Below are 13,508 nucleotides of genomic sequence, written 5' to 3' on the forward strand. Positions count from 1 at the left end.
GGCTCATTCCTTATTCCCACAGACTCTAATTAGACTTTTTGGGATTCTTAATAACTAAATGGACATAGGGTGCCTTAAATGGCTTTTTATACTCACGTGCAATGAACCTTAAAAGATACATCATCCAACATCTTCTGCTTTTCTTCAGTTAAACTACAAAGTACGTTATAACATCTGTTCTCAACCTTGTCTGTTGATTCCCTGGAGCTTTTAACCTGTGTGAAAAGGGGAAAAAATCCAAACCACTTGTGATGATTTGTCACAGAAGCACTAAAAGCTTCTGCAGAGAGAGAGAGAGAGAGAATATAAGCGTCACAAGGGAGAGAGAACAAGCCTTTACATAAGAGCACACCGCAGCCTGAACCTGCTCGCTCCACCTGCTGCTGCTGAGTCGCTTGAATCTGCGTTTTATTACACTGTTGGCTGCAGACATGACACAGGGGGATGCTGGGAATTATGTCAATGTCACAGGCGGATGTATGGCACAGATACTGTTTCCACTGCTATCTCATAACACATGAAGAATCATAAAAAAGTGATCCTTCCCCTGGAGTTATATTAAAATTTTTTATGAATATATATTTGGCTGCAGAAAATAAAAGATCGTGCACAACTGCCAGATTTTTAATTAAATTTGTGCCCATTGCGCTGCATGTTAATGAACAATTTCAATGACAGAAATGACTGTTCATGAGTTAATGTTTGATTGAGCACACAGACACAGGCGAGGCCTCTGCAGACTGTATGAGCATCTAATAGCTTTGTTTTTACTAAAATAAAGTGACACAGTACCGATCCTCTCAGTGGTTTCTCACTGTTCTACTAATCTACATGTAGAGATGAAACACCAGGAAATGCACCAACAAAAGCAGGGAAGAAGAAGACTGCTAACAGACTGCAAGTACACATGTCAAAATATGCAAATATTTCAGCTTTGCAAATGTTTTATAATAAAGGGAATGCACTTTGCATATCGTCATTGAACTTTGTGGGACCCCTTTAAGAATACCTGGATATCCATCCACCCAGTACTTCAAGAAATAGTTCCAACACGAAAGTCCAAATGAAACCGCCAATGGTTTCTTTTGTATCTATATTATGTGCAGGGTGAACGCAGAGATAAAGTGTGCTATGTGCACAGTTACAGTCTGCTAAACAATGAATATTGATTCCACAAAAGTTGCAGTTTTGCAGGTCTGCTCTATAATAACTCATGGTAATTTCCCCACTCTTTGCACTGCTATTAAGCTACTTATATAGCCCCTAATTTAAACATAATGCATACATATTTTATATCAACTTGTTCAGCAACACACTGCTGACTGAAAAATGTTATATGAAGGGGTTTTTTTTGTTAGTTTTTAAATGATGATTCGTTGGATAAGTAGTGTGTCCTACAGGGGAATGCATAGTTTGGCTGACTTGTCCTTTTCCATCACTTTGGGTTTGTGCAGTGTATTTTCTGAGGGCGTCATGGTTCAGTGTTTAGCACTCTTAAATATCCTGAGTTTACTTCCCCTGAAGCAGATTCTTTTTCATTAGCAGCTTATCACGCAAGCTTAGTGCCTCTGCCCCCTTCATTTTTTTTACCAACAAACTCTTCTTTACTTTCACTCTTAACTCGGTTATTTGAAACTTTTTCCACCAATTCTTCATTCCCAGCTTCTCCTCCACCTGCAGATAACAGTTAATTAGACTTTACTCCACAAAATTGTGATTGTGCCCAGTCAGCAGGTTCTTAGTTTGACCTCCAATAAAGGCAGAGTTGCTCTTGGATAATTAAGACACCCCTGCTGTTTCTCCTTACCGAGACACTAAAGCACCTCCTTTCATTTACAGCAGGTCCATATGAATATACAGTATTTAGCTACTTGCTGCATATTTTGGACACTCACTTGGTGAGGTTTCCCAGCTGCAGAGGTCAATAAACAGTTGCAACTTCTGACATTCTGATGGAGCGATAACCATCATTAACAATAATCTTTGTACCTTTTGCTGTACTTAGTCTGTAGGATAAAAATGGAACAAAGAAATGTTAACAGTTAATAGCTACTCTGTTCAAATTATTCACTTCTACCCTAGAAAACAGGTCACAGGTTGGCGGCTCTGAATATCTATGCATGGAGACTCTTTTGCACCTAGATTTAAAATGTTACTATCCTGGGGGTGGAGAGGATGCTTCAGAGACGGTATTCAAACATGTGTCACTGTTAATGGATGTGGGAGTGAGAGGTGCAGTTGTATTACAAGATCCACTCTGTTGAATCCACTTGTGAGTGGTTTAAGTAGGGAAAGTGTGCCACCACCTGGTCATTGTTATAACTACAGATCTGGAGTAAAGCCTGTTAAAAATGATTACTACACAATTTCCCAAAATGAAAATACACTTTCTACTACATAAATAAAAACACATTCATGTAATTAATTTAATTTATTTATCAAAGAAAATTTCACACAAACTTCACATATGACCTTGACATTCACCATTTTTAATAGACGCTTGAAAAACCCTTAGTGCAAATCATACAGACGATCTGTTCAGAGATTGATACCATGATTTTAAATTATTAATAAATATACATGACTCAATTTACACTTTGAAATGCTACAAGCACTTTTCACAGTTAAATAACAGTCTCCTAAAAAGTCCTGTACATCCTACACTTTGCCGCCAGTCTCAACGCAGAAATATTACCAGCGAGGTTTGAAAAGGCAAACATGTAAAATAGAAGTACTATCTCTCTCTCTCTCTCTCAGATACAGGCCGCTGTCAAGTCTTAATTAATATAACTCAAGTCAATCACAATGACAGAACTACCCTGTATAGCATCTCAAATAAAGAAGCTTATAAAATCTAAATCAAACAGATACAAAGCATTACACTCGCTCTTTGAGATTAGTGACAACTTGCCACAAATATTTTTAAAGACTTCCAGCTAAATTAACCCTTCATGTATTTTACATCTCTGTGATTTACACATTCTGGAATTCATTATACACACCTCAGACAATAAACGGTTGACAACTGTTACACAGATTATAAGTTATGTTGAAGTGCTTGGACACTACGGATGACATAGACCTAAACAGACTGTACTTCTTATATGATTTCTATAAGTTGAATGGAAAAGAACACAAATTCATATATCTGTTGTCATTCTGTGAAACAGGAGCAAAATAAAGCCAGCGAACAAACTGGACTACTTTCAAGAAATGCAGAAAATGTAGAGAGGCCGAGCACTGGAGCTGGCTCTGAGAGTTTAGTAAAGAATTTTTTTGTGGTGGTCCATCAACTCAAACCCCTGACATATGGGATCGGGCTGCATGGGGAAGCCCTTTCTTATAATCTGCACTTTTAGCTTTACAATACACATTATTTTAAAGAAACACAAATCATTCTATTGTGTGTGGCCACCAAAATCAATTCTGCAAGTGGGACACAACAATCAATGCTTCTTCCTGATCGCCTTTATGACACATTGAGTCATATTAGACACATTTGATGGCACTCAAAACCTTCATACAAATACATAGCATCATGGCCAACTAAATAATATATCATTTGGATTTGCAACAGGTGTAGGATTAAATCTACCAATGTTACATTCACAGCAATAATGACACCGACTTCAGTACAGTGCTGTTATCCTTCACAAGAATTTAGATAGGTAGCTTAGGTTAATGTGCAATGTTACTCTGTTACACTACAGAGTGTGTTAATTTGGAGGTTGGAAAAAGTCTTCATGTCTCTTTCAAGTAATTACACTTGTTATTGTCAATAAGACCAACAGAGCAACGTCAGTGTTTAAGGCCTAATTGCATCAAAAATAATCCGTCCTTAATAAACACAGGTGTGGTACAAGTTCACAGCATGCAGTAAGAGTTCAAAGCAAAAGGCCACAGACAACAGAAAAGGAAAAGTGCAAATGCATGCTGAAAATGATTGCCACCTGCCATCCTCTCTGAATAAACCCAGGTTTGAAGTGAGAGAAGCCTTCCAGCTCCATTCCACCCACTTCCTCTCCAATTTTTGACATGTCGCAGTCAGATTAACTTCAAAGTGCAAATCCAAGCCGGTGACAGAAAGTTTACGGAAAGAAGGAAGAAGAAATTTACAAAAACTTCAAGCTGCTACAAAAGCATTCAAATACTCAGTCATCCACTCGCTGCAGCATCCTCAGACGTCTGTTTTATCTGTCCTCGATTCAGTCGTTCATCGTACAGTGTGATGCAGTCGATGAGTACAATGGGTTTACAGTGTGAAAAGCAGTTTTCTCCCTTTAGTATCACTATGACACAAGTATGTGGGTGGGGTTCCAAACAGCAGGGTCCTGAAAGCAAGAAAACATAACATATATTTATAAGGACATGGTGAGCTTTTTTTCACTAGTATTTTGACAATAACATCAGAGCAAAACTAAGTGCCAACTCATACACAATATATCACCTTTAGAGGATTATAACACCTTTACCTGTAGAGTTATAACTATCTATTCTATTATTGAAATGACATCACTTGATCATCATTTTGCAAGTAAACTTAAATGTGCTTTAACTACCTTACAATCCCCGTTGGCCTGCTCAGTAGTCTTCAAGCAGTGGGACTCTGCTCAGAGCTGTTGGTAACTGCTCCGGCTGCTTCCTCTCGGCTCTGGGCCGAAGGCGGCTCCCCCATCTGTGGCGCAGTCTGTTGTGGTTTCACTATGGTGATTTTAATGGGGATACCTTTGACGCTGTGCTGCACTCTGCTGTACTGACGCATAGAGGGGTTGAATGTGCGAACAATGGGAAGTTCACCCAGAGTTGATGTCTCTTGTTTTGGCTGCATGCTCTCTTTTATAACTATTTTGCTTCTTTTGTTTGCAAAGACAGTTTGCACTGGGAGGATGGCGGGTCTTTTAGCAGGGGCAGAAGTCTGGAGTCTCGTTTTATGCTGAGGTGAGGCTTGTCGTTTCTCTTCCACCCCTCTATGCAGGTGTCCATCGTTTTCCTTTGTCACAGATATTCCTCCTTCTTTCCTCTTCTTCACCTCTTTAGGTTTCTTGGGGCAGACTGCCATGTGTTTGGTTCTGCTGCGGCGCATTGTGAACTCCCTGCTACAGTGCGGACAGACAAAGATCTCCTGCTGCTCGTCCACGTGTGCTGGTGTCATTTTATTTGATGAAGAGACGGACTTGTTCCTCTGAGGCATGACCCTTTGAACCAACTTTTTCTTCCTTCTGTTCAGAACCTTAAACTTCATCTTTACTGTTGACTCTTGGTTAGGTTTAGACCTGTTTGACTGGCTGGGTCTGTTTGAAGCATTCAGACCATTAGTAGAATTAGTGGTAGACAGAACTCCATTCTGAGTTTTTGCAAAATGGCGTAGTGGGATGGGATTCTTTTTGGGTGTGTAGCGCCTTTTATCACTGGCATTAGCACAAGCAAGGATGTGCTTGTGCAGCTCTGGCATGTTGTCGAAACTTTTTCCACACTTGGTGCATCGGATAGCCGTACTAAAGGTTTGTGGGATGTTGTGGGTGGTGAAGTTTGTGGCTGAAGCCACTGAGCCAGCAGGTGATCTGTTATGGTAAGGAAACGGAGGAGGCTTAAAGCTGGGATAATGTTGATTAATGCCAAGACGAACATCCGGCCCTTTAATTTTGCCTCCATCTGAAGCCAGGATTTTTATGGTTGTAAACAGTTCTTCAGCTGCGACATCTGCTTCCCCTTCCTCCTTTTTCACCTCTTTCTCTGGCTCCTCTGAAGCATCAGGCTCTAAAGGCTCCATGTTGACTTTTGTTGAGTAGTTGTAGTTCTGAGGTCTCAATTTCCCCTTTTCTTCTTCTGTGTATGTACACTGCTGGCTGGGATGCAACTCTTCCTGATGCTGTTTCAGGTTGCAAAGGTAGACAAATTCTTTTGTGCACGCGCTGCAAACATAAGTCTTGCCGACACCGTGGAGACTTGATCGATGGTCGAGCAAAGTGGAGGGTTGGTCAAACAGCAGCACGCAGAACTCACATTTGTAGGGCCATTCATCAGCGTGGTCGCCCACGTGATGGCTCAGTTCTTTCATTGAATGAAAAAGCTTATCACACACATTGCAGATGAAGTTTTTGGTAAAAGCCTGATGTTGTGCATCAGTTGGTGTGATAATTGGAGTATCGTCTTCTTCAGTTTTCTCAGAAGAAAGGGGGGTGTTATTAGATGGGATTTCTGGTTTGGAAACAGTAATGTCAGCAGCTTCCTCTTCTTTCATAGTCGCTGGCTCTGCATCAACAACCGGCTCTGGGTCAGGACCTGATTCAGCTACAGCAGGACAATCAGGTTTCACTGAGGTGGTGGTGGATAGAGTAACTGATTCTGCAATAGATGACACAAGAACAGTTGGATCCACAGTTTGAGGGTTGGGCACTGAAACAATCTGTTGCTGCTCTATGTGATTAACAAGCATCTGTGAGGGTGCAGGAAGCTCAGCAGTGTTTTCTTGTAAGGTAATTGCAGCAGGGACTACACTCCCTGGGGCTTCAAGAGCTATTGTGCACTCTATCAGCACAGTGTTGCTAGTAATGTTGTAAGAGTTGATGAGGGAATCATTTAAAGTTATAGTGGGAGGGAATGGCACTTCTGGCACAGTGTTGGACTCAATTATAGGTGGATTGAGAGCTATTTGATCAGTGAGAAAGACGTGGCCAGGTAGATTTAGAGTCGGGTCAAGGGATTGGGAGAGAGTGACGAGGTTTGCAGAATTTGTAGTGGCAAATGCGGTAGTTAAATCACACTCTGAAGAATTTAATGCATTTTCAGTGCAGATTACCAAGGGCTCAGGAGATATATTTGGGGCTAATACCTGGACTGGTTGGCTTGAAGGGTTAGAAATAGGGTGCGGTGGTGCCAAAACTGTGATTAATGAAGGAGCAGAAGGGAGCAGTGTGTGTGAGGTTGGGGAAGCAAATGCTATAGTGCATGGTGAGGCTGGCTGCAAGGCGACAGGGGTAAGAGAACTAGGGGGTAGGGCAAGTCCATAAACAAGTCCTTCTGCAACCGGCTCCACCGGGGTCATTAAATCTGGACCTGTAACTAAAGTGAAGTCTGCAACTAAAGCGGTCTCTGGATTTCCTAGACCTACATTTTGCTCTCCAATTTTCATAAAAGCATTCTCTAACATGCATGTATTGAATTGTCCTTCTTTTAAAACTGCTTCTGAAACTAAGTTTAATGTTAATTCACATTCACCCAGGGTCTTTTTTTGCAAACTCAAATCCAGAGCGGCATCAGCTAACGCTACATCTTCATTTCTTTTGACTGTGTTTGAGAGATCCAGTGGTTGCTGGTTACAAGAATTACCGCCAGTGATGTGGGGCCAGTTTTCTGAAAAGACAGGATTCACTGCCGGAGCCTCCATGGAAGGCGTTGTGTCGTCCTTCTTGTTTGCGGTTTGTTGTACAGGTGAACTTTGTGAAGTCTCCACCTGTGCTCTATCGACTGCAACACAATCTGCGGCATCTTGAGTCGGAGTTTCCTCAATACATGTTGGGATTTCTTGTGGAGAGTTTGGAGGCGATCCAGTTCTTCTTTTAAACCTCCCTGTTCCAGCAGGCAGGACAGACAGAGAGACAGGTGAACAGGGCTTCTGGCCATCTGCAATGAGGGCAAGTGTAGGTTTAAGGCCATCCTGCTTCTCCAGGAGCTGCTTAAGCTTAGGTGACAGGAACACAGTTCTTTCCTTCTGCACTATAGTCGACTCTGTATTCTGAGGAAGTAGGTTCTCGATTAAAGAAGTTACGAGGGAGGACGAGGATGAAGACACAACCACCTCAGACTCAAGTTCAGTTTTAATTTGTGGTAGAAGAGGTGGTGTCGCAGTTCTTCTTTTGGCCAATGGTTGACCAGTTATCTCTTTACCTGTAACTAAGTCTGTATTTAAAACCTGGCTTATATGTGTGGGGTCTAGAATCAAGGCATCCAGTCTAACTAAAGACCCAGATTGAACTTCAGCTGCATCACAGTTACTGACTGTACTTGTCGACACTATCTTTCCATCAATGTAAAAGCTGAGATTCTCTGATATATTGCTAGAGACATCTAGCATGTATTGTTCTGCATGTTCTCCTTCATTGCTCAGAACAGCTGCAGGTACTGATCCGTCACCGAGCTCTGTTTTGGTTTGAGATGATTCGCTGAATATCCTCTCGGGATTTACCTCCTGGTGGAGCGGGGTTTCTTCTACATGTGTGAGTTGCAGGTTTTCCTTGTGAATCCTGCGCTCATGGCGTCGTTTGTTGGTATGTGTAGTGAATATCTTTTCACAGTACTTGCAGGCGTGATGGCCTTCTGATGCACCCTGTTTCTCTGTCTGAGCAGTGTGGTCTCCAGCTGACAAAATGGAAGTATTAGAGCTAGTGGGGGATGAAATATGAAGCTGCATGACTGAGCCCTCTGAATCCAGAGGCTTCATCTTTTCATGCTGCATCTGACCCAGATTTGAGCCAAAAGACATATTGATGCCTTTGCTTTTATAACTGTGTGCCTCGCTGTTTGCCAATGTGTGGATGTGCATGTGTCGTTCCAAACCTTGTTTGCTTGTAAAACGTCTCTCGCAGTGCTGGCAAGGAAAAGAGTTCCAGTCTTTCTCAGTGTCCTGATTGGGATTTTTAAGGACATCTGGGCCCGGTGACTTAATCACGCTTGGTTCCATGTTAGTCTCTTCTTGATAAATGCCCTCATCCTCCCCCTCCTCCATATCTTCATTGTCTCCAAATTCAGAGATGTACAAGTGAGGAGAGTCCTCCATCTTTTGCCGAGGCTGTATCCAGTTGACTGAAAGAAGTCTGTCACACAGGACTGCTTATTGATGTTTTACCTATTGAATACATAAAAAAAGATAGTGATGTAAAAGACAGACACATATAATGTAACAAAATGCCCTTAACAAATCGCATTAAATTAACATGAACATTAATCACTAACACTTTAGCAGACTTTTTTTTACATTTTGCAGTATAATCTTATTCCATACATCACAAATGTTAAGTGCCGTTCAAATTGTCTGCTTAATTTAACATTAAAAACATAACATGTAGAATTGTTATCACACAATCTTACCATTTTAATGGTCAGTGATGAGTAGAGGGCATGTTTTGTTTAACACAGTGGCTTTTCTTTCTGTTGGAAGAGACAGAAAACAGCAGAGCACATGTATTAAAAAACATGGAAACCAATTCCAGTATATAGCGTGGCACTCATGCTCATATTACTGAATGATCAGAAGCACAAAGTGATCAGAGTGAACAGCTGTGGCGTGGGAGTAGCTAAACATTGTACTGCGTCATGCTTTTGGCTGATGAATAAACCTTAGGTCCCGTCTTGTAAACTGGTGATTATGTCTCTAAAGCATATCAAGGTTACATTATGAACCAACAAATACAGCATAAGCTCATTGGCCCACACTCTGTAGCCCTGGTTATAAAATGTCACAATCAGTAAGTGTTTGAATCTTGTTGACTTCAGGAAGCACAGTCCCAAACTAAAGGTAATCTGTCCCCATATAAACAAATGGCTACCTTATACAACCTTGTGGTTACCTTACACCACCTGCTACACTGATTGCACACATTCACAATAGTATAGCTACTTCTGCACAAAACATAATACTTTAGATTTTTTTTGATGGATGCCTTGTTGTTATTGATAGAAATGTCGCAGAAATGGTAAAGATTGGTGAAATTTGACTTTCATGTACTGCTTGGTAGGACAAAATGGCAGGCTCATCATGAGTGCAAGGTTTGTCGTACTCTTCCACCTGCTCCTCACAACTGCATCCGCATCAAAATCTGCTTTAATATATTTCTTACTTCATTTATTCATGTTCATTATTTATTTGCGCTGCACAGATATTCCTTTACAACCAGTTTTCATGCACTTGTAGACACGAGAGGAAATGTAAACAAAAGACATTAATATATCATTTTTATACACGTAATCTTGCTATTATTTTGAAATAATAACGTGGTGAGTTCTTGCTGCACAAATTGAACTGAATCAGCCACGACATTATATTACCAGAAACGAAAAATGGTCAAACACCATCCAGGGGCCTAACTATACTGAATTATTACAGCCGGTTTATTAAACTTATATTTCATCCATCCGCGCTGCAACAGGCTTAATAAACACTTGTCAAACATAATATAGTTTTAGAATAAAAATACGACTTTATTTTATATTATTACTGCAACTCGGATTAGCTTTGGGGTGCGTTTACGCATCTGCTTCACCTGGTTTGATGACGCTCCCTCCCTGTCCCTGCACCATAGCTCGCTGCTCTCACAACACGTCGTCACATACTGTTTTGCTACAGAGGCTGCTAGCTCGTCCACTGAAAGGGTAGCTTATTAAGCTATAACAGCCCTTCAAATAAACAAGAAAGGCGCTTGGAAATTACATGCCTGTCACCGTCATAGTCCCAAGATAATACTTCACTTACCAAGTGAAAGAAATCAGCTGTTATCGCCATTTAATCATGAACATTATTTAGCTAGCTGCAATGCTAGCTCGCAAGCCCTGGCTATATTTAGGTTAGACTGTTTGGCACGACCGTTACGAACCTTATACATTAAAAGTGCACGTTACATTTTCCATACATACTTCTGAGCGCAGACAGACAAACTGTCGTACAGCCGTTTGAAATATTCCTCTTCTGCGGGTTGTGGACAGTTGAGTGTTTTCTTCCCTAATGTACCAACACGTTTTTGGCGTTCTGATTGGTCAGAGAATGTGGATGTCAAATTTGGACCAATCAGCAACAGGTTTGTTAAGGTGCCGGAAAATAAACCAAAAGCAGCTGTCACCTCAGACTAAGGTGAGAAGATTAGACATCATTATGCCTTATCGTTTCATTAACATGTACAGGGCTTGTGCTGGAAGCGTACATATGATTTATATTTATAAGTCTGAATCACTTTTTCATTAGTTATGCTGTGTTCAGTTATGCTGTGTTCAGCTAAGTAAATTTTTAGACTAAATAAATGTTGTATTAATATAAAATCTTGGGGGGGGACGACTTCAAAATGAAACTCGGGACCAAGCATAACTACAGGCTACATTTGAACACTGAATGTTGTACATTGTACATTTTCAAGTATGATTATCTACAACATCTTATTAAAAAAAACAAAAACATTTGGCTTTTCCAATAAACTAAATGGATTTAAATTATTAGCTTTTAGAAGTGAAATGGAGTGACAAATACACGTAAAAATGCTAAAATTTGGTCAAAGCACAGCCATAAGACACTTACTTCTTAAACCCTACAATGCAGTGTATTAATTTGACCGGTAGAGGGCGCAACATAATAAAGTGTCGATAAACACAATTTTGATAACAACAGCAGTGCACTTCTTTGGATACACTCTAATCTTGGTTATTTACATCAGAGATCGTTATAATTTTATTATCAATTATAATAATGACAGTAGTAGTAGTGACATTATAAGTCCTATAAACAGGCAAAATGTTTTATGTGTAAAGGTTAATTACAAGAGAAAATTGTTTTATTGAAATCTACATATATGCATACATATAGTACTTTGTCCTTTGTATTCTATTTAATTTTATCTTACAAAAATATGTGCTAGTTCATTGGCAAATTTAAAACTTATTTATAGCCAGACCATATGTCAATATCTTGAATTCCCATTGTCAAGTCTGTTAAACAGCTGCTGAGCAAACTGAAGAAAACCACGCTGACAAGTAGAAGATTTATGCTGTGTTAGTGCCCCCCCTCCCCCTGATCCCAGTTCTCTGTTATCCTCAACAATTGTCGATTGAATCACAAGGCACTAGCTCATACTTTATAGCCTATGGCCTACACCTACACTGATAGAAAGCTACCCCCTGGTTTCACATGTCGTTATTTCCACCTCCAGAATCATGCAAACATTAAAGACATTCATTGAGAGGATCTGTAGGAGTTCACCAGATCCCACATGTACTTCTGGGACATTGCACAGTACATGGGTGGTGTTCTCATGGCACATGTATGGTATGTCTCTTGTAATGTATGTGGGTAGAGTGGTGTTTCACTATCACTATCAAACTGCATGCCAGTTATGTGAGCCGTTATGAAAGATTGCAAACAAGAGGCCTGTCTCTACTCAGGCTTTTCTCCCCCTCTGATTCTTACTCCTAAACTTTGCACAAAAGTTGCTAAAACATTGTTGTGTTTCAAACTGACTTAAAGCCTGAGGAACAAAATGTTTTCGTCTGTATAAGATTCTCACGCATAGTCAATTTAGTGGCAAGTTGACCCTGATCAGGTTTATTTATAGCTTTCATAGTGAGTCACGCTGGACATGCCCTAGGCTCCAGGATGTCTTTCACATTTGATGGTAATTGCAGCTGTTGAATTATGATGAGCACTTCACAATTGGGTCCACTGGTCAGACACATACGTCAAATCATCGTCTAAGCAGGTGTTGAACGCCTGGAAGCCATGTTACACATGTGTCTAAGCAGTCATATCTGTCATGCCATAGGAATGAATTTCAGGGTTCATAAAGGTATACTTTTCAGAATTTACTTTTCCCCTTTTACTCCTGGTTATTACTTGTTGCATTTGTTGCAGACTTAGCATTCACATATAGGAACTGTGCAATGAAATTTGCACATTTCTCAGTGTTTACATGGGAGGTTATGTCTGCAGGTATATGTACAGTATGTATGCACATTATACAAGTCAAATTTTTATCCAAGTTGGACATTTAGTTAAGGTGAACGCTTGTGTTTCTGCAGACAAAAACACATTACAAATGACATCAGTAAAAATTTAAATCCAAAATATAAGATATGCACAACAGAAACTTTTTATTTAAACACACCGCATGTCCAAAAGGTTATAAATTAAAGAGGACAACTTTAAAAGCAGACAGGAAACTGAGTGATTGTGAGAGTGAAAGCGTGGCCCAGATTACATGTAGCATGCACAGTAGCGTATCCTGTAGCAGTAGGCGCTGGTTTGTGCCAATGACTGTGTGCACAATGAAACATTCACCCTCCGCATGAACATACAGAACAACAGGGACAAAGAGGGAGAGAAGGAGAGGTGGTCAACAATGTCTATCAGTTAGCCGGGCTTTGGCATGAAACAATAAGGGCCCCTATAGAAGATGTGTGCCACACAGTGCACACAAAGCCTCGCTTGTGATAAGACAACAGGTCATGTCACTGAAACAAAAAAAAAAAATCGCTTCATGTCATGGGACGCCAGCTGTGCGGGGAAGATGTAAATGTGAACATGTTGGAGCACAAATGCAAACTGTTCAGTGCAAAAACACACGTTACTTTACATAAGTGCACACAACTGTAGCCTACTGTACTGTATATTTATGGACTGACAGTACATGCACACGCACGCCACACCACACCCATGCTAATAATCCCCTAAAGTCCAGTAAACACACTGTGCCCTCCAGAATGGCTGCCCCTTCTAACTGCTGCACAAACACACACGTAAGGAGATGCACCCT

The 13,508-nt window shown here is 40.6% G+C and overlaps 1 protein-coding gene across 2 annotated transcripts; it reads right to left on the minus strand.

The window, feature by feature from the left end:
- Positions 1 to 2,449: 2,449 nt before the first annotated feature.
- Positions 2,450 to 10,717, minus strand: prdm2a (PR domain containing 2, with ZNF domain a). Of its 2 annotated transcripts, XM_069660711.1 has the most exons (5): positions 10,630 to 10,717; positions 9,088 to 9,147; positions 8,557 to 8,845; positions 4,560 to 6,345; positions 2,450 to 4,331 (listed from the first exon to the last, which is right to left on the minus strand). In XM_069660711.1, exons 3-4 carry the CDS (start codon positions 8,774 to 8,776, stop codon positions 4,592 to 4,594), a joined length of 1,974 nt encoding a protein of 657 aa, XP_069516812.1. In that variant the 5' UTR covers positions 8,777 to 8,845; positions 9,088 to 9,147; positions 10,630 to 10,717; the 3' UTR covers positions 2,450 to 4,331; positions 4,560 to 4,591. The 2 variants fall into 2 exon arrangements, with proteins under 2 accessions (XP_069516812.1, XP_069516811.1); XM_069660710.1 differs by having other exon boundaries at positions 4,560 to 8,845.
- Positions 10,718 to 13,508: the final 2,791 nt, after the last annotated feature.

The sequence above is a fragment of the Semicossyphus pulcher genome, unplaced genomic scaffold, assembly GCF_022749685.1.
Source record: "Semicossyphus pulcher isolate SPU_LCO1_2020_fin unplaced genomic scaffold, fSemPul1.0.p SCAF_13, whole genome shotgun sequence".
Classification (NCBI taxonomy): Eukaryota; Metazoa; Chordata; class Actinopteri; order Labriformes; family Labridae; genus Semicossyphus; species Semicossyphus pulcher.

What these genes read in the sequence shown, in the direction of transcription:
- prdm2a (XM_069660710.1), bottom strand. Translation starts at nt 8,776, where the DNA reads ATGGAGGACTCTCCTCACTTGTACATCTCTGAATTTGGAGACAATGAA.